The sequence below is a fragment of the Pan troglodytes genome, chromosome 20, assembly GCF_028858775.2.
Source record: "Pan troglodytes isolate AG18354 chromosome 20, NHGRI_mPanTro3-v2.0_pri, whole genome shotgun sequence".
NCBI lineage: Eukaryota > Metazoa > Chordata > Mammalia > Primates > Hominidae > Pan > Pan troglodytes.
In genome coordinates, this window is record NC_072418.2 from 20046499 (window position 1) to 20066410 (window position 19912).

At 53.4% G+C, this 19912-nt stretch overlaps 2 protein-coding genes across 4 annotated transcripts; both read right to left on the reverse strand.

The window, feature by feature from the left end:
- Positions 1-2368: 2368 nt before the first annotated feature.
- CCDC194 (coiled-coil domain containing 194) lies at positions 2369-6201 on the reverse strand. Its single transcript, XM_054673130.2, has 4 exons — positions 5783-6201; positions 3710-3806; positions 3171-3303; positions 2369-2619 (listed from the first exon to the last, which is right to left on the reverse strand). Exons 1-4 carry the CDS (start codon positions 6104-6106, stop codon positions 2469-2471), a joined length of 705 nt encoding a protein of 234 aa, XP_054529105.1. The 5' UTR covers positions 6107-6201; the 3' UTR covers positions 2369-2468.
- A 9012-nt stretch (positions 6202-15213) lies between these two features.
- BST2 (bone marrow stromal cell antigen 2) lies at positions 15214-18033 on the reverse strand. Of its 3 annotated transcripts, XM_009434956.3 has the most exons (5): positions 17565-18033; positions 16645-16711; positions 16403-16463; positions 15951-16095; positions 15214-15603 (listed from the first exon to the last, which is right to left on the reverse strand). In XM_009434956.3, the coding sequence occupies exons 1-4, from the start codon at positions 17862-17864 to the stop codon at positions 15966-15968; spliced, it is 558 nt and encodes a 185-aa protein (XP_009433231.1). In that variant the 5' UTR covers positions 17865-18033; the 3' UTR covers positions 15214-15603; positions 15951-15965.
- Positions 18034-19912: the final 1879 nt, after the last annotated feature.

Below are 19912 nucleotides of genomic sequence, written 5' to 3' on the forward strand. Positions count from 1 at the left end.
CCACCACCATGCCCGGCTAATTTTTTGTATTTTTAATAGAGACAGGGTTTCACCGTGTTAGCCAGGATGGTCTCGATCTCCTGACCTCGTGATCCGCCCGCCTCGGCCTCCCAAAGTGCTGGGATTACAGGCGTGAGCCACCCCCGGGCTCTTTTTTTCCTTTTTCTTTTCTTTTTTTTTTTTTTTTTTTGAGACAGGATCTCACTCAGTCACCTAGGCTGGAGTGCAGTGGCATGATCATGGCTCACTGCAGCTTCCACCTCCTGGGCTTAAGTGATCTTCCTGCTTCAGCCTCCCAAGTAGCTGGGACCACAGGTGCATGCCACCAAGCCTGGCTACTTTCTTCTCTCTCTTTTCTTTTTTGTCTTTCTTTTTTCTTTCTTTCTCTTCTTGAAGGGGTTTTGCTCCAGTCACCCTAGCACGATCTTGGCTCACTGCAGCCTCTGCCTCCCAGGCTCAAGTGATCCTCCCACCTCAGTCTCCCAAGTAGATGGGACCACAGGTGCATGCCACCATGCCCAGCTAATATTTTGTATTTTTGGTAGAGAATGGGTTTCACCATGTTGCCCAGGCTGGTCTCAAACACCTGAGCTCAAGTGATCCACCCACCTCAGCCTCCCAAAGAATTTTGAAACAATTATTTGTAGAGACAGGGTCTCCCTATGTTGCCCAGACTGGTCTTGAACTTCAGGGCTCAAGAGATCCTCCCGCCTTAGCCTCCCAAAGTATTGGGCTTACAGGCATGAACCACTGTGCCCAGCATGATTTTCTTAATAATTTTTTATAGCTTTAATTTTTCATGTTTAATTTTTGAGACCGGGTCTTGCTCTGTCACTCAGAGGACTGAAGGGCAGTGGTGTGATCATGGCTCACTGCAAACTTGACGTCCTGGGCTCAAGTGATCCTCCCGCCTCAGCCTCCCAAGTAGCTGGGGCTACAGATGCATGTCACCATGCTCAGCTAATTATTGATATTATTTGTAGAGACAGGTTCTTGCTATGGTGCCCAGGCTGGTCTTGAACTCCTGGGCTCAAGTGATCTTCTTGCTGTGGCCTCCCAAAATGTTGGGATTACAGGCATGAGCCACCACACCTGGCCAGCCTTGAGTTTGGAGGAGTCAAAGTTATGTGTGAATTTTCAACTGCATGGAGAACTGGTGCCCATAACCTTTGTGTTGTTAAGGAGTTGGAGATTAATCCACCAAATTTTCTGTAAGTCTGAAGTTATGCCAAATATAAAGGTTAAATTTAGATAACAAGCTAAAAATGTTTAAAGGTTAGAAAAACAAGAAAACCCACGAATACATTCATGTGAAATTGAGCAATATAAAATTGTCCATATTTCCATTATTTTTGACCCATATAAACAGCTCTTTCTTGTGATTCAACCTACAGATTCTCTTCCTTTTAGTTGTAGCTTTTATTTTTCTTGTGTAATTGCATTGGCTTATACTCCCCCCAAAAAAAACTACTTGACAGTGGACATCCTCACCTTGGCACTGATTTTGATGTGTTTTTCCCCCCACAATTTATACATTTCCTCATTTGATCTATTAGTATAGCAATTAACACACTTGGCAATATTGCACCATTGCTCTGTCTCAGGCATAAGTCACCTTTGTTGCAGTGTAGGTTAAAAACATGGGCTGGGAGCGGTGGCTCACACCCGTAATCCCAGCCCTTTGGGAGGCCTGGTGGGCGGATCACCTAAGCTCAGGAGTTCGAGACCAGCCTGGCTAACATGGTGTAACCCCGTCTCTACTAAAAACACAAAAATCAGCTGGGCGTAGTGGTGGGGGCCTGTAATCCCAGCTACCTGGGAGGCTGAGGCAGGAGAATTGCTTGAACCTGGGAGGTGAAGATTGCAGTGAGCCCAAATTGTGCCACTGCACTCCAGCCTGGGCGACAACAGCAAAACTCCATCTCAAAACCAAACCAAAACAAACATGTTACTTGGTTCTTTTTGTTTAAATTCCATCTGGGAGTTTTGTACCCTTCTCACAGGGTTAGGGATTTGCGGTTTTCCTATTGTGCCACCTTTGTCAGCTTTTGTTGTCAAATCAGCTCCCTATCATGAGTCCAATCACCCATTTTACAGATAGGGTAAACTGAAACCCAAAGAGGGAAAGTGACCCTTTCCGGTTTTTCCTGAGCCAGGGCTAGACCTCCAGTCCTCATATCTGTGGGATGACGGCAACATTGTTGTTAGAGGGGACTTCAAATCCCAGCTAAGCACTAGCTCACTGCATGATCACTTGGGCCTCAGTTTCCCTGTCTGTAGAATAAGCACTTTACATGGTGGGGGAGAGAGGGCTGAGGCACCTTTCTGTGCAGTTTCCGTTCAGGACGTCTCCAGAGTCTAAAGCCGAGTGTCGCATGCAGCGTGGGGGTGCCTCTATACACGTCCCCGCAGACCCCCCCCCCATATGTGTCCTCCAGGCCGACGCCCCCTTCCGGCAGGGGGCCGACTCACCCTCGTGCGCGCCGCGCCGGCCGCCGGCAGCCCCCGGAGGGTCCGGAGCGAGAGCGCGAGCGAGGGCTGGGCCGGGGTCGGGACCCCGAGCGGGGACGCGGCCGGGGCACTCTGCGCTGTGGGCTCATCTCGGCTTCCAGGGCGTTACTGCCGGGAAGGGGGAAGGGGGCTGTCAGCCTCTGGACCCCTGTCCCCAGACATCGCCAGCTCTCATCCGCCAGAGCGTCCCTTTGCTGGGAACTCCATCCCCAGAGATCCCCATCTCCCAGGGTTTCCCGCTCCCCAGGATCCGGCATCCGTTCTCGACCCCCAGCCATTCCCGGGACGCCTCCCTAGAGACTCCCAGCTACATCCCCAGAAGCTCTGTCCCCATACCACCAGCCTCTCCCTCGATACTCCCTTTTCCTTGCTCCCTTCTCTTCCGTTCCCCGTCCCTCTCGGGGCTCCCACCGACGCTGGATCCTGGGGATCTAAGTTTCTAGAATGCCCGCCCCAGCCTGGAATCCCAAGAGAGTCCACTCCCTTCTCCATCCTTAGGTTCCAATTCCAGGATCCCCCTATTAAATCAACAATCCCCCCCCCCCCCCACAATTCCACGCCCAAAGTAATGATTGGCCGAAAGAATGCAGCCCTGCGCAAGCATTGGTCGCGCCCTCCCCGTCCATCCGACCCCGCCCTCGGGCCAGCCCCTCACTCACAGGCGTTCGCGCAGCGCCGCCTCCCGGGCCGCACAGGCTTCGCCCTCGGCCTCCACCACGCCTGCGCGCCGCAGAGCCTCGTCCAGCCGCCGCGCAGACTCCGTGGCCGCCGCCTCCCAGCGCGCCAGGGCCTCTGGAGGCGCAGGGAGCCGGGTCAGGCTGGAGACTCCCGCGCCCACCCGCCCCACGCACGCCGGAATCCAAGTTGATAGTCTGCATGCCGTTTGCACGCTTTCCTTTATTTGAATTAAATTTGTGTGTACCATTGCATGGCTTCCACGTGCCATTTGCATAGCTTTTCATAGGTTTGCATTGCTTTCGTGAGTCGTTTACAAGGAGTTTGCATGTTTTGTGGCATTTGCGTTGTTTTTGTGACATTTGCATGGCCTCTGCATGTTGTTTGCATTCTTTTCATAAGTTTTTGCGTTTATATCCGTATTATTTGCATTACGTTTGCAACAGTGCTTGTTTGGATAACTAGGATTCGCCTAGACTCCTCCCACTTCTATCCCTGCCCACTCCCTTACACCCCAACGCACCTGTCAGCGCCCCGTTCTCGGCCCCCATCTGGGTCCCCTGTGCCTTGGCTTCGTCCATCTCAATCTTCAGTGTCGTTAGTTGGGTCTGAAGCCGGCTCTGAGGAGTGGAGGGGAAGTGGGAGGGGGTGTAGGCAGAGGAGAGGAGGAGTGATTCGGCCTGGCCCTTTTGGGGACAGTGAGAAGCCACCTGCGACCCTGTGTCCTGAGCTTTGTGTGGAATGTCCTTTGGGGCCTTGTAGTTGTAAAATACAGAAGTGGCTTCTGAAGCCTGGGGCACCGAGTGGTGACAGCTCCCTGCCCGGAGGGAGATCTCTGCCCAGGTCCAACGCCACCAACCCTAAGCCACCAGAAAGTGGAGAGTGCTGAGCTCTGCGGTCAGATTCAAGTTCCACTTTCAGCTCCATCTGGGACTAGCTGATGGGATTTCAAACCAACACAGTTAGCCGGGTGTCGTGGCTCACGCCTGTAATCTCAGCACTTTGGGAGACCGAGGCAGGCGGATCACTTGAGGCCAGGAGTTCGAGACTAGCCTGGCCAACATGGTGAAAACCCATCTCTACTTAAAAAAAAAAAAAAAAAAATAGCAGTGTGGGGTGGTGGGCGCCTGTAATCCCAGCTCCTCAGGAGGCTGAGACAGGAGAATCGCTTGAACCTGGGAGGTGGAGGTTGCAGTGAGCTATTGTGCCACTGCACTCCAGCCTGGACAAAAGAGCATGACTCCGTCTCAAAACAAACAAACCCAGCAACAACAAAAACCAACACAGGGCAATTTGATGGTTGACAATGATTGAATTTTTGGGGTATGTGTCGGTTGCCTCTGTAGGACATTCTGCAAAATGACTGGTTCGGCTTCTCAGTGCATCTTACAGCAAGGGGGCAGAGCCAGAACCTGTGCTTGGAGTAGGCTCCTCTTAACCTCGACTGCCCCAGTCCCTTCTCTTGGTCCAGGGGGCAGAAAAGGGGTAGGGGTTTATTGGATTTATTTATTTATTTTGAGATGGGGTCTTGCTCTGTCGCCCAGGCGGGAGTGCAGTGGTGGGATCTCAGCTCACTGCAACCTTCGCCTGGGATTACAAGCATGCGCCATCACACCTGGCTAATTTTTGTATTTTTAGTAGAGACGGGTTTTCACCACGTTGGCCAGGCTGGTCTCGAACTCTTGACCTCAACTGATACACTCGCCCTGGCTTCCAAAAGTGCTAGGATTACAGGCGTGAGCCACTGTGCCCGGCCCCATTTTGATTTTTAATATTCAGATGCTGCACTACCTCGGCTGGGCTGGGAGGTTGGGGTGGAATGGGGGGTGTGCACAGAGGTATACAGTAGTCACTCCATAAATGGAAATGGCTGGGATTTTGAGGACAGTTCTTTTGGCAGGCTCAGGGCTGGAAAGCGTTAAGAAAAAGTCTGAAGGGTTAGTCAGAGGAAAAGGAGGACCTAGCAGGTACCTCCCCCAAGAGGCCAACTTTAGCCTCCTAATTACAGGTGACATGTATGTCCCTCTCTCAAAATAGGGCTGCTGGAAACTGGCTGGAGTGGGGCTGAGTTGGCACATGGAGGAGGGCCTCTGGTGGTCTGGGGTTTCTCCAGACACCATTTATCTGGCAAATAGCAAAGGACAGTGAGACTTTTTTTTTTTTTTTTTCAGATGGAGTCTCGCTGTGTCACCCAGGCTGGAGTGCAGTGGCGGGATCTCAGCTCACTGCAACCTCCACCTTCCGGGTTCAAGCGATTCTCCTGCGTTAGCCTCCTGAGGAGCTGGGATTACAGGCGTTCACCATCACGCCAGGCTAATTTTTGTATTTTTAGTAGAGACAGGGTTTCACCATATTGGCCAGGCTGGTCTCGAACTCCTGACCTCAGGTGATCCACCTTTCTGATCAGAAGGTAGACTCCATGGTGAGCTGACATCTAAGGGTTGGAAGGCATTAGGGCGCTATTCTCAATACCTTCTCAATTCGAGGAACTGGGGAAACCGAGGCACAGGGAGGGAACCCTGGGGTTGTGTGGGCAGGCCGTCTCTTATCTCAACATTCTGGATTCCCGAGCTCCCTCTCTACCCGGCCCACCTACCTGGCGGCCTTCACAGGCCTTTAATGCCTTCTCCAACTCGTGCCGGATACTTGCCGCCTGGTCCAGCTGCCTAGCTAGGGCCTCCTCCCGCTCGGCAGCCTCTGCCAGCCGGCGCCGCAGCTCGTCGACCCCAGGCGGCGGGTCCCCGGGCGGCGCCGTGGCATTGGCCCCTGGCTCCGGGCAGCGAGGTCCCCGAGCAGCCGAGGCGGCCAGATTCCAGGCTACCAGGGCCCCGCCGGCTGCTGCCGCAGCCAGGAACACGGCCACCCCGCACAGGGCGAGCACCCGCCAGGCACGCCCGGGCTCCGGCCCCGGCTCGGCCATGCCGCGGTCCACAGCTCTGGCCCCAGACGGCCACGAATATTTAATTGGCACCTTGGGGCGCCAGGGACACCCACGGTTCCGCCCAGCCTGGCCGTGGCTTCCCAGTCCGTTGGGAGGGGTTGGACCCCCTCCAGGGGCTGGTCCATCCCGTCGAGCCAGCCCAAGAAAGCACTAGGGGTTCTGGGTTCCTGCATCCCACGTGCTGCCCTCTGTGCCTCAATTTCCCCCTTTGTGAAATGGGGAGAATATTAACTCCTGCTTGGTAGGGCTTGGTAGGAATCAAGCTGGCACATCTGTAGGAAGCGCCAAAGACCGCATCTGCAAACGAAGTGCTTGGCTATCATTTGGGGATATGTCGTTTCCAATATTTTTCAATCTTAATTTTGTGTGTATGTGTCGCCCAAGCTGGAGTGCAATGGCACAATCTTGGCTCACTGAAACCTCCGTCTCTGGTTGAAGCGATTCTCCTGCCTCAGCCTCCTGAGTAGCTGGGATTACAGGCGACTGCCATCACGCCCAGCTAATTTTTACATTTTTAGTAGAGACGGGGTTTCACCATGTTGGCCAGGCCGGTCTCGAACTCCTGACCTCAAATGATCTGCCCACCTCGGCTTCCCAAAGTGCTGAGATTAGAGGCGTGAGCCCCTGCGCCCGGCTAATTTTAATTTTTTTTGTTTGATTGTTTTTTTGAGACAGGGTCTCGCTATGTTGCCCAGGCTGGTCTTCAACTCCTGGGCTCAAGCGATCCTCCCGCCTTGGTCTCCCAAAGTGCTGGGATTAAAGGCGTGAGCCACCGCATCCGGCCTGTGGTTCCCATTCTGTTGACGGGGTAACCGCATTGGGAGATGGGAGGATACTCCACTGACTTATGGTTGGCAGAGTTTAGGCTGCCACGCCGGCTGTGAAGAGGACCGGAGGGTAGACAACAGGGTGGACCGGCCCCGTCTTCCCACCTGCTCGCCACTGGGCCGCCAGAGGGCGATCTTACAACGTGATTACAGTTGGGCTCTGGCTCCCCTTCCCTCTTAGAATACAACCCGTTCTCCCCTCCCCTTCCTTCCTCCTACTCCCCCTCCTCCCTCTCCTCCCCCTCCTCCCTCCTCTTCCTGTTTCTCCTTCTCTATCTCCCCCTGCCCCTTCTCTCCCTCCTTACACCTACAAGGACCTGATCACACCTTTAAGGTCATTTTCTTTTCACTCCTTCCTGTGGCCTCCCCAAGCCTCTTCCACCAAGCGCATTCCCATCGCAGGGCCTTTACACCTTCTCCTCCTCTGCCTGGCTAATTGCTGCACTGCTAACAGGTCCCCTCCTACAGAAAGTCCCCCTCTTCAACACTACCTCCTTTTGATCAGCTCCTAGGGCCCTAACATTAAAAAGGTAATGGTAGGCCGGGCGCAATGGGTCACGTCTGTAATCCCAGCACTTTGGGATGCCGAGGCAGGTGGATCACCTGAAGTCAGGAGTTCGAGACCAGCCTGGCCAACATGATGAAACCTCATCTCTTTTAAAAATACAAAAATTAGTCGGGCGTGGTGGCGGGCGCCTGTAATCCCAGCTACTTGGGAGGCTGAGGCAGGAGAATGGGTTCAACCCAGGAGGGGGAGGTTGCAGTGAGCTGAAATCATGCCATTGCACTCCAGCCTGGGTGACAAGAGCAAGACTCTGTCTTAAAAAAAAAAAAAAAAAATTAGCCAGGTGTGGTGGCTGGCGCCTTTAATCCCAGCTACTCAGGAGGGTGAGGCAGGAGAATCTCTGGAACTCGGGAGGTGGAGGTTGCAGTGAGCAGAGATCTTGCCACTGCATTCCAGCCTGGGTGACAGAGTGAAACTCTGCCTCAAAAAAAAAAAAAAAAGTAATTATATATTTATGCGTGTGACTGATTCTCCCCCCCCCACCCCCACCTTTCCCATCAAACTGGGTGATCTTCCCCTTCACCCTCTGAAGATTCCTTGAAAAATCAACTCACAAAAGGAAGATTAATAGGAGAAATGAGGCAGAGGTGGGAGGATCACTTGAGCCCGGGAGTTTCAGACCAGCCTGGGTAACACAGTGAGACCCCATCGCTACAAAAAAAATAAAATGAGCCTGATGTGGTGGTGTGCACCTGTAGTCCCAGCTACTCAGGAGGCTGAGGCAGAAGGATCGCCTGAGTCCAGGAAGTGGAGACTGCAGTGAGCCGAGATCGCACCACTGCACTCCAGCCTGGGCAACAGAGTGAGACCATGTCTCAAAAAACAAAAAAAAGTCTATTCAGGTATGTTGATAGACTTTAGTCTTTCTGCCTGTGATATGAGTTCAGTTAATGAAAACTCAAAGAATCAGAAGTAATTGTTTTCTTTTTTGGTGGGTCCAGAATTTAGGCGTGTAAAAAATAAAATAAAATTTTAGGACCTTCCAGATTTATTATGTCAAGGGGTAATAGTTAAGCCCTGGAAACTGAATCAACCTTTCTTTCTTTTCTTGTATTCATTTATTCATTCATTCTTTCTTTTTTTCTTTTTTTTTGAGATGGAGTCTTGCTCTGTCGCCCAGGCTGGAGTGCAATGTTGGCTCACTGCAACCTCTGCCTCCTGGGTTCAAGCAATTCTCCTGCCTCAGCCTCCTGAGTAGCTGGGATTGCAGGCACCTGCCACCACTCCTAGCTATTTTTTTTTTTTTTTTTTTTTTTTGAGATGGCGTCTTGCTCTGTTGCCAATGCTGGAGTGCAATGTCACGATCTCAGCCCACTGCAACCTCTGCCTTCCAGGTTCAAGAGATTCTCCTGCCTCAGCCTCCCAAGTAGCTGGGATTACAGGCACCTGCCAACACACCTAGCTAACTTTTATATTTTTAGTAGAGATGGGATTTCACTATGTTGGCCAGGCTGTCTCGAACTCATGGCCCCAAGTGATCTGCCCACCTCGGCCTCCCAAAGCGCTGGGATTACAGGGGTGAGCCACCACGCCTGGCCTCTTTATTTTTTCTTTTCTTTTTTTTTGAGACCAGGTATCACTCTGTCACCCAGGTTGGAGTACAGTGGTGCCATCACGGCTCACTGCAGCCTTGACCTCCTGGGCTCAAGCGATGCCCCAACCTGGGCCTCCAGCGATGCCCCAACTTGGGCCTCCCTGAATGCTGGGATTACCACCGCTGTGAGCCACCGAGCCACCCCATTCCCAACCCCTGGCCTTTCTTGTGTGGAGATATCCCACATTAACTAGACTTCCTAGTCTTCATTCAAGCATAGACTAAATGTTGTTGGAGATAGAGACCCTTGTGACTGTCACCTCTTTACAATAGAATGTGTAAGCAACCCCCTTAGGACACAGTCAATAGTAGCCAATCTAATCTCCTATCTGTATTCTAGCCTTTGCATGGGAAATGTATTTCTGTTCAGCACCTCTGTTTGTGGCTTTATAAACGATCCAGGCCGGGCGAGCTGGCTCATGCCTGTAATCCCAGCACTTTGGGAGGCCAAGGCGGGTGGATCACGAGGCCAGGAGTTCGAGGCCAGCCTGACCAACATGTTGAAACCCTGTCTCTACCAAAAATACAAAAATTAGCCGGGCGTGATGGCGGGCACCTGTAATCCCAGCTACTCGGGAGACTGAGACGGATAATCGCTTGAACCTGGGAGGCAGAGGTTGCAGTGAGTCGAGATCATGCCACTGCACTCCAGCCTGGGTGACAAGAGCAAGACTCCGTCTCAAACAAACAAACAAACAAATGATCCACACTTTTCCCTGCATGAGAGGCACTCATCCTCATTCTTTGGTGTCCCTGTGGCCCTGGATAGACACTGCCCTCACACTTTGCCCTGGAAAAAACTCTTTTAACCAGGCTTGGCATGGTGGCTCACGTCTATAACCCAAGCACTTTGGGAGACTGAGGTGGGAGGATCACTTGAGCCCAGGAGTTTGAGAACAGCCTGGGCAACATGGTGAGACCCCATCTCTACAAAATATAAAAAAAATTAGGGCTGGGCATGGTGGCTCATGCCTGTAATCCCAGAACTTTGGGAGGCTGAGGCAGGTGGATCACCTGAGGTCAGGAGTATGTGACCAGCCTGGCCAACATGGTGAAACCCCATCTTAACTAAAAATACAAAAATTGGCCAGCGCAATGGCTCATGCCTGTAATCCCAGCACTTTGGGAGGCCAAGGAGGGTGGATCACGACGTCAAGAGTTTGAGACCAGCCTGGCAAACATGGGGAAACCCCATCCCTAATAAAAATACAAAAATTAGCTGGGCGTGGTGGCGGGTATCTGTAGTCCCAGCTACTCAGGAGGCTGAGCCGAGATCGTGCCACTGCACACCAGCCTGGGCGACAAAGTGAGACTCTGTCTCAAAAAGAAAAAAAAAATTTAGCCAGGCATGGTCGTGGGTATCTGTAATCCCAGCTACTCGGGAGGCTGAGGCAAGAGAATTGCTTGAACCCAAGAGGGGGAGGTTGCAGTGAGCCGAGATCATGCCATTGCACTCTAGCCTGGGTGACAAGAGTGAAACTCTGTCTCAAAAAAAAAAAAAAAAAGAGAGAAATGAGCTGTGTCTGGACGTGGCTCACTCACGCTTGTAATCCTGGCACTTTGGGAGGCCAAGGCAGGAGGATTACTTAAGGCCAAGCATTCAAGATCAACCTGGCCAACATAGTGAGATCCTGTCTTTATTATTTAAAAAAAAAAAAAAATTTGCTGGGCATGGTGGTGCGTGCCTGCGGTCCCAGCTACTCAAGAGGCTGAGGTGTGAGGATTGCTGGAGCCCAGGGGATTGAGGCTGCAGTGATACAAGGTCACACCACTGCACTTAAGCCTGGGTGACAGAGAGAGGCCCTGTCTCAAAAAAAAAAAAAAAGAAAGGAAAGAAAAGAAATCAGAGCTCAGAGAGGTCGAATCCCAGAGCAGGGACACTCAGCAGCGGCTGGTCACTGCCAAATTCCCACTGGGGTCTGCAGAACCCCACAGCCGTCAGCTTCTCAACCCCTGGGTGGGTCACAGCCTTGGAGTCAGGTTTCTCAGGAAAAGGACAAAATAGGGAGGGAAGATGGGACATTTTAGGAAGTAGGGAAATTTACACCCAGGCCATTGTGTGGGGGGATTGGGAGTTGAATCCACGATATTGGGCTAATCTTATCAGCCAAATATAGCCCAGGCAGGATGGGGGTGGGGGTTGTGGGGGGAGAGTGGGGGAGGGAGTGTGAGTAGGGGTGGGGGTGGGTGGAGCAGCAGCATAGTCTGGGGACCTTTCCACGGCCCAAGTCGGGAGTGGTGAGTGGAGGAGGTCACGTGGGGAGCGTTTGTTTCCTGGGCAAAAGGAAATCCACAGAATGTGGAGGGTTAATTGCCCAACCAGCTTTGAAACCCTGAACAAGGCCAGGCATGGTGGCTCACGCCTGTAATCCCAGCACTTTGGGAGGCTGAGGCAGGCGGATCACGAGGTCAGGAGATCGAGACCATCCTGGCTAACACGGTGACACCCCGTCTCGACTAAAAATACAAAAAAAATTAGCCCAGCGTGGTGGTGGGCGCCTGTAGTCCCAGCTACTCGGGAGGCTGAGGCAGGAGAATGGCCTGAACCCGGGAGGCGGAGGTTGCAGTGAGCCAAGATTTTGCCATTGTACTGCAGCCTGGGTGACAGAGCGAGACTCTGTCTCAAAAAAAAAAAAAAAAAACCCTGACAAGGCCAGGCATGGTGGCTCACGCCTGTAATCCCAGCACATTGGGAGGCTGAAGTGGGTGGATCACCTGAGGTCAGGAGTTCGAGACCAGCCTGGCCAACATGGTGAAACCCCTTCGCTACTAAAAAATATAAAAATTAGCCGGGTGTGGTGGTGCATGCCTGTAATCCCAGCTACTTGGGAGGCTGAGGCAGGAGAATCACTTGAATCCAGGAGGTGGAGGTTGCAATGAGCTGAGATTGCACCATTGCACTCCAGCCTGGGCAACAGAGCAAGACTCCATCTCAAAAAACAAACAAACAAACCACAAAAAAAACAAAAACCCCTGAAAAAGTCCAGTAATTACCCTAGGCCTCACCGGGGCTGTTTGTGGGGATGAAATAGCTTAGTAGTTGCAAAGCGGCTTTGGCTTTTTTGGGAGCCAGGGCCACAGAAGTGAGGGCCCACCCTGCTCCTGGGGACACTTAGCAACATATAGAGACTTTTTTTTCTTTTGAGACAGTCTGGCTCTGTTGCCCAGGCTGGAGTGCAGCTGCATCATCTTGGCTCACTGCAGCCTTGACATCCCAGGCTCAAGCGATCCTCCTGCCTCAGCCTCCCAAGTAGCTGCGACTACAGGCGTGTGCCACCATGCCCAGCTAATTATTAAATTTTTTGTAGAGATGGAGGTCTCCCTATGTTGCCCAGGCTGGTCTTGACCTCCTGGGCTGAAGCAATCCTCCCCCTTCGACCTCCCAAAGTGCTGGGATTACAGGCATGAGCCACCATGCCCAGCCTGGAAACATTTTTAATTGTCACAACTTGGGAGGGTGTTACTTGCATCTATGGGTGGGGGCCAGGGATGCCGTTTAATATCTTACAATGCAGCTGGGCGCCGTGGCTCATGTCTGTAATTCCAGCACTTTGGGAGGCCGAGGCGGGTGGATTTCTTCAGGTCAGGAGTTCAAGACCAGCCTGAACAACATGGTGAAACACCGTTTCTACTAAAAATACAAAAATTAGCCAGACATGATGGCGGGTGCCTGTAATCCCAGCTACTCGGGAGGCTGAGGCAGGATAATCACTTGAACCCGGGAAACGGAGTTTGCAGTGAGCTGAAATCGCGCCACTGCACTCCAGCCTGGGAGACAGAGTGAGACTCCATCTCAAAAAAACAAACAAAAAAACCCCAAAACCAAAAACAAAATCCTACAATGCACAGGATGGTCCCCACCCAGAGAACCATCCGGCCCAAACCACCAATGCTGCTGAGGCTGAGACCCTGCCCTAGACCTTGGGAGTGAGGAACGGGTGCTCCAGGCAGCAGGCAGAGCTTGGACAAAGGCCTTGAGGCAAAAAGGAACTTGGGATCAGTAAAGGTGGAGGTGGTGAGCAAGGGGAAGTGAGGGGGCAAGAGGGCCAGGGGGGTCTGTGGCAGGGGAGGTATTTGGGGACCCTTCCCTGGGACAGCAGTAGGAACCATGGAAGTGGAGGCCTGGTTTTATTTATTTATTTATTTATTTTTGAGACAGACTCTTGCTCTGTCGCCCAGGCTAGAGTGCAGTGGCGTGATCTCAGCTCACTGCAACCTCCACCTCCTGGGTTCAAGCGATTTTCCTGCCTCAGCCTCCTGTGTAGCTGGGACTATAGGCACGACCCACCACCCCCCGCTAATTTTTTTTTTTTTTTGAGACAGAGTCTCGCTCTATCGCCCAGGCAGGAGTGCAGTGGCGGGATCTCGGCTCACTGCAACATCCGCCTCTCGGGTTCAAGCGATTCTCGTGCCTCAGCCTCCTGAGTAACTGGGACTACAGGTGCATGCCACCACGCCAGGCTAATTTTTTGTATTTTTAGTAGAGACAGGGTTTCACCGTGTTAGCCAGGATGGTCTGGATCTCTTGACCTTGTGATCCAACAACCTTGGCCTCCCAAAGTGCTGGGATTACAGGCGTGAACCACCACGCCCAGCCATTTTTTTGTATTTTTAGTAGAGATGGGGTTTCACCATGTTGGCCAGGTTGGTCTTGAACTGAGCTCAAGTGATCCACCTGCCTCGGCCTCCCAAAGTTCTGGGATTACAGGCGTGAGCCACTGTGCCTGGCCGGAGGGTTTTTTTTTTTTTTTAAATCCCACTGACCATCTGGGCTGGGGACTGTGGGACCTTAGGACAGTACGGAAATCTGGGACAAGGGACTCCTGGCCCCATTACCACAAACAGGAGTTGGAGTTGCAGAGACAATGGCCGGGATTCCGGGAGAACTTGGAGGAAGTAAGATAACAGAGAAGGAAGGGACTATGGTGTCTTCGAGGATCGAATAAGGTAGGTGAAGGGTCCGTCAGGATTGCAGCCCTCAATTGTGGAGAAGCAGAGAGACTCTCTGGGGGAGGGGTTCCCAGAGCTGGGTACTGCAGAATGAATAAGAGTTTGGGGAATCAGGCCAGGTGTGATGGCTCATGCCTGTAATCCCAGCACTTTAGGAGCCCAACGTGGGTAGATCCCTTGAGGTCAGGAGTTTGAGGCCAGCCTGGCCAACATGATGAAACCCCTGTCTCCACTAAAAATACAAAAATTAGCCAGGTGTGGTGGTGTAGTACTGTAATCTCAGCTACTCGGGAGGCCGAGGCAGGAGAATCACTTGAACCTAGAAGGCAGAAGTTGCAGTGAGCCAAGATCGTGCCACTCTACTCCAGCCTGGGCGACAGAGCAAAACTCTGTCTCAAAAAAAAAAAACTAAAGAGCCGGGGGTGGTGGCTCATGCCTGTAATCCCAGCACTTTGGGAGGCCGAGGCAGGCAGATCACCTGGGGTCGAGAGTTCGAGACTAGCCTGACCAACATGGAGAAACCCTGTCTCTACTAAAAATACAAAATTAGCTGGGCGTGGTGGCGCATGCCTGTAGTCCCAGCTACTCGGGAGGCTAAGGCAGGAGAATCGCTTGAACCCAGGAGATGGAGGTTGCGGTGAGCCGAGACTGCGCCATCGCACTCCAGCCTGGGAAACAAGAGCGAAACTCCGTCTCAAAAAAAAAAAAAAAAAAAAGAGAGAGTCTGGGGGATGAAGGAGGGGGAAACATTCTGACAATGCATGGCCTGTGTGTGTGTACAGATCCCAGTTTAAATCCCAGCCCAGCATTTTCTGCAGGCGGGAAGGGAAACAAGACAAGGTTACTCTCAGTTACAGCCTCAGTTTCCTCACTGGATCCCCAGGAATCAGGAGAGGCTCTAGGGAGGAGATGAGAATACAACACCTAGGAAACGGTGAGCCCTGATGAGGGTGCACAGTTCTTATGTTGATCCCAGCAGAGACAAGGGCTGGGAGGAACTGGGGTGGTGCCTCCCCGAACTCCGTGGGCTCCTGAAAACGTCCTGGAGCAGGGAAGGGAGGTGTCATCGTCAACGGGGTGTCCACTCTCACCTGCAGGGGCGGCCCCAACGCTTGGGGACTAAAACGATGATACTCCAGGAACTCGAGAGTAAGGTGTGCTCTCCCTCAAAGGAAGTGTTTATTTTTTGGAGCTCAAAGACCCCAGAAAAAAGCACAGCCCTCCCGCAAAAAAAACCCCATAACAACAGGCAGCACATGCCCCCCCCACCGCACCCCATGCCCAATCTCAGGGTGGGAGACAAGAGGGGGGACTCATTGTCTGGAGGGAGGCTCTGGAGGGAGACAGCCCTGGGTCAACCCGACTGTGTCCCCACACCCAGGACTGCCCCATGGCCCCTCCAGACCTGCTCCAGAGGCCCTTCTCCGGCTACCCCGTGCTCTCCCCGCTAACCGTGTTGCCCCATGACCCGCTCAGAACTGATGAGATCAAGGGAATGTTCAAGCGAAAAGCCGAGCAGGACGGACCTTCCAAGATGTGCCTAAAGGACCAGAAGAGGGACTCAGGGCAGATTGGAGGCAGCAGACACTGGCCCCGCCCCCATCGCTAGGCCCGCCCCACCCATCCATAAGCCCCTCCCCTCCATCGATAGACCCGCCCCCATTGATAGCCCCGCCCCCATTGATAGCCCCGCCCCATACAGCTATCAGCCCGCCCCCGATCCAGGGCATCCTTCTCACTGGATTCTCCCTCCTTCCCCAAGGCCCCTCACCTCTGCGCCCAGTCCCTTCCCCTGCAGCCTCTCTCTCTAGACTTCGGAGCCTCTGCTTCCCCGCCCCCCTTCCCCAGCTTTCTTCTCCCTCCCGGGGCCGCCCCCTCCTCACTGACCAGCTTCCTGGGATCTCACTGCAGCAGAGCGCTGAGGCCCAGCAGCACAATCAGGAGCTGGGGCGCTGCAGCGGAGCTGGAGTCCTGGGAGCTGGAGTAGTACTTCTTGTCTGCGATTCTCACGCTTAAGACCTGGTTTTCTCTTCTGCGGTACAGATGGGGGCAAATCAGGCATCTGCTCGTCCTGGCTCCTGCCGCCCTCCCTGTAAGCCCATCGCCCCCGGGAGCTCCCCCAGCACCGCCCCAATCCAAGTCACCGGGGAGGGAATGGACAGCGGCCACCCATGGCTCTGTGACCCTAGGGGCTAAGTTATCCTTTTGTGGGACTCAAACTTTATCCCTTGGGGCAATGGGGATTTGGGGAGCAAAGGAGATCCTGGGTCTTGGGCTAGGGATGTGGGGGTGAGAGGAATGTGGCAGGTGGAGGGTAGCGGGGGAAGGCTATCTCTGACCTCAGTCGCTCCACCTCTGCAGAGGCGTCCTGAAGCTTATGGTTTAATGTAGTGATCTCTTCTGGTAGGGTGGGAGGACAGAATCAGGGGGCGGGTCAGCATGTGGCCGTGCTGGGGCCCTGCTCCACTCTGGGACAGAACCTCCCCCTTACCCCAACCTCCAGCCCTGGTCTCCCTGCCCCCACCCCCTCTTCCATACCTGACTCACCCCTCCCCGGCCCTCTCCCTTCTCCCTTTCTCACCCTCAAGCTCCTCCACTTTCTTTTGTCCTTGGGCCTTCTCTGCATCCAGGGAAGCCATTAGGGCCATCTAAGAAGAGTTAGAATCTGGGGTTTTGGCCTGGGGAGTTTGGCTGCTGCCCCTGGGACCTGGGCCTCCTCCCTAGGTCCTGGGGACAGAGGGGCTTCAATGCAAACCCCTTTCAGGTTTTCTTCCAACCCTCTCTGCACCATGGTCTCCAACCTTAAAGAAGAGCCACAACCACACACTCTCCCAGGGCCACCCATAAGCACGTGGGTCCTCAAAATGGGAGTTTTGAGGCCACCCCACGTGGAAACTTGGAGGCTATCGATAACCAAAGTTTAGTAGACATTTCCAGATTGCCTGAGCAATGGCCCAAGAAAAGTTAGAGGGCCCTACCAAATCCAGAATGCAGTGGGATTTCCCCGCCCAAGTGACATGCCCAGCGAGAGTTTCAAGATCCCCCATATCAGGACCCAGGTGAATATTTCAGTTTCTTAGGGATGAAGTGAAAATTTCAAAAGCCCCCTTTTTCAGGGTCTGGTGAGGTCCCCCTTCAACCCTGAATAGGGATTTCTACTCCCCCAGGACTGGTGCCCACGAGGAGTTTCAAGGCCCCCAACACCAGTGCCCTGGAAAGAATTTATAAATTCACCTAAGTCCCAGGGGGATACTGAGGTCCCTGATTTGGGGGATCTGGAGAGTTTTAACACCCTGCCCCTACACCAGTGCCCTGGACTGGGTTAGGGACCCACAAACCCTGGTAGGGGAACCTAGGTCCCTTGATGTGGGGGCCCAGGAGCAGTTTCAGGACCTCCCCAGCATCTCCCTGGAGACCCACCCTGGGTCAGATTTCTGGGGAGAGATTCTTATCCCTCCCACCCCCTAGTACTAGGCCATCCAAAGGAGTTGAGGAGCTTACCACAGTGTGGTTGCAGGTGGCGGCCTGGGCCTCCACATCCTGAAAGCCCTTCTGGGCCTCGGTCAGCTCTTGTTGCAGGAGATGGGTGACATTGCGACACTCCATCACTGCCCGGAGGCCGTCCCGGCAGGCCTCGCTGTTGGCCTTGATGGTGAAGATAATCAAGGGCACCCCCAGAATCACGATGATCAGAAGCATCAGAATTCCTATCCCCAGCAGAAGCTTACAGCGCTTATCCCCATCTTTCTTCCAAATGTCATCCATGGGCACTCTGCAATAGTCATACAAAGTAGATGCCATCCAGATCTCCCCTTTAGCTGAAAGGAGTCTGGCCTGGAGTTAGGGGAGGGTGCTGGAATCTTCTACGGGCCACCCCTTTATTAGCATAGGAAACGTCCTGACCAATAGCAAGTTCCAGGAAGTGCTCTGACCAGCAGCTCTTGCATGAGGCACCTACAGGCAGAGGATTAATTAGGCTTTCAGTTTCAGTTTCCCAGAAAGGAGGTGGGCTTTTTTTTTTCACCCTGCTTTAAAAGCCCTTGGGCCCTTCCCAACTGGGTGCCAGCCAACTGTGGCTGCCTGGGACACTCCATCTTAAGTCCCTGTGCCTCTGCTGTGTGTTACTGAGTGCCTAGGCCGTGCCAGCCTGTATTCATCTGTACTATGACCTGAAGAGGCAGAGGCCATCATTGTTGGTCTGGTCTCCACCTGGGGAAACTGAGGTTGCACAGTTGCGTGGTGGAGTGAGGGCAGGGGCAGGGTCTGGGTCTGGGGGCAGGGCCTGGGTCTGACCCCAGGGACTGGTTTTTGTGTTCAGGTGTCTCTGTGGTGACGAGCAGGGCTTCATCCAGTGCCTCTGTCCCCACCGAGGGGACTGTGGGAGCCATGGAGGGTGTGTGAGCAACAGGTGAGACTGGAGCCAGCTGAAAACTGGGAGACCGACCCAGCCAACAAACAATGTCGGTCTCTGTCCTGGCACCCGCAGGAAACAAGCTCCTACTTCCAGAAAAAGTGCTCCTGGGACTCCAGGATACCAAGTAAACTCTCTGAGCCTGTTCCTTCATCTGCAAAGGGGAATAACAGGGCCAGCCTCTCCAGGAGAGGCCAGGGAGGAGATGCCAGTGAAGTGCTTTGGTATCCAGTAGGTGCTCAATGGATGCGCATGCCACCTGCCAGGCCTGTGGTTCAGGGCAGATGGATGGGAAGATAATGCTTGAACATGGACATACAGCGAGGATCTTTCTTTCTTTTTTTTCTTTTTCTTTTCTTTTTTTTTCAAGACAGGGTCTTGCTCTGTCGCCCAGGCTGGAGTGCAAAGTGCAGTAGCGCGATCTTGGCTCATTGCAGCCTCTACTTCCCAGATTCAACTGATTCGCCCACCTCAGCCTTGCCAGTAGCTGGGACTACAGGTGTGGGCCACCACGCCAGGCTAATTTTTTTTTTTTTTTTTTTGAGACCGAGTTTTGCTCTTGTTGCCCAGGCTGGAGTGCAGTGGCTCGATCTTGGCTCACCGCAACCTTTGCCTCCCGAGTTCAAGCGATTCTCCTGCCTCAGCCTTCCTGAATAGCTGGGATTACAGGCATGTGCCACCATGCCTAGCTAATTTTGTATTTTTAATAGAGAGGTTTAGGTTTCTCCATGTTGGTCAGGCTGGTCTTGGACTCCCGACCTCAGATGATCCACCCGCCTCGGCCTCCCAACGTGCTGGGATTACAGGCGTGAGCCACCGCGCCCGGCCACACGTGGCTGATTTTTTTGTATTTTTAGTAGAGACGGGGTTTCGCCATGTTAACCAGGCTAGTCTCGAACTCCTGACCTCAAGTGATCTGCCCGCCTCTTGCCTCCCAAAGTGCTGGGATTACAGGCGTGAGCCACCGTGCCTGGCCTAGCGGGGATTTTTCTTTGAGGAAAGATAGTTGGCTCCCTTTGGGATGTGCTAAACCCCACAGTCCTGGGAGACATCCCTGGAAGAAGCCTGGGATGGGGTGGGTGCGGGGGGTGTTGGACACTGGGGTAGGGGGAGCACTTAGGCTGCACCCACCTGCTGTCCATGTGGCCAAGAGAGCCAGGGCTTCCTACAGGAAATCAGGCCCATTATCGGCACCCAACTGCTGGGCATGACCGCTGAAAGGGGACTGCATGTTTTTCTTGTGGCTTCTTCAGCCACATCCTGACCACAGCCCAGATTCTGTTAGGTCTGCCATTTCCATGTTTTTTTTTCTTTTCAGCAGGGCCAGACAGTAGGCGAGGTCAAGTCCAGAGCCCAGGCCTCCCAGAAGGCCTGGGGAACTCCCCCCAGGCCCTGACTCCAACATCCCTCAGAAGGACCCCATTAAAGCCACTTAGAG

Coding starts and splice junctions, on each gene's coding strand:
- CCDC194 (XM_054673130.2), bottom strand. CDS start 6,106: ATGGCCGAGCCGGGGCCGGAGCCCGGGCGTGCCTGGCGGGTGCTCGCC. Junction 3,807..5,782: donor AGGCCTGTGAAGGCCGCCAG/GTAGGTGGGCCG, acceptor TCCACTCCTCAG/AGCCGGCTTCAGACCCAACT. Junction 2,620..3,170: donor GCGGCGCTGCGCGAACGCCT/GTGAGTGAGGGG, acceptor CCTTCCCGGCAG/TAACGCCCTGGAAGCCGAGA.
- BST2 (XM_009434956.3), bottom strand. CDS start 17,864: ATGGCATCTACTTTGTATGACTATTGCAGAGTGCCCATGGATGACATT. Junction 16,712..17,564: donor CCACCTGCAACCACACTGTG/GTAAGCTCCTCA, acceptor AACTCTTCTTAG/ATGGCCCTAATGGCTTCCCT. Junction 16,464..16,644: donor GAAAGTGGAGGAGCTTGAGG/GTGAGAAAGGGA, acceptor CCACCCTACCAG/AAGAGATCACTACATTAAAC.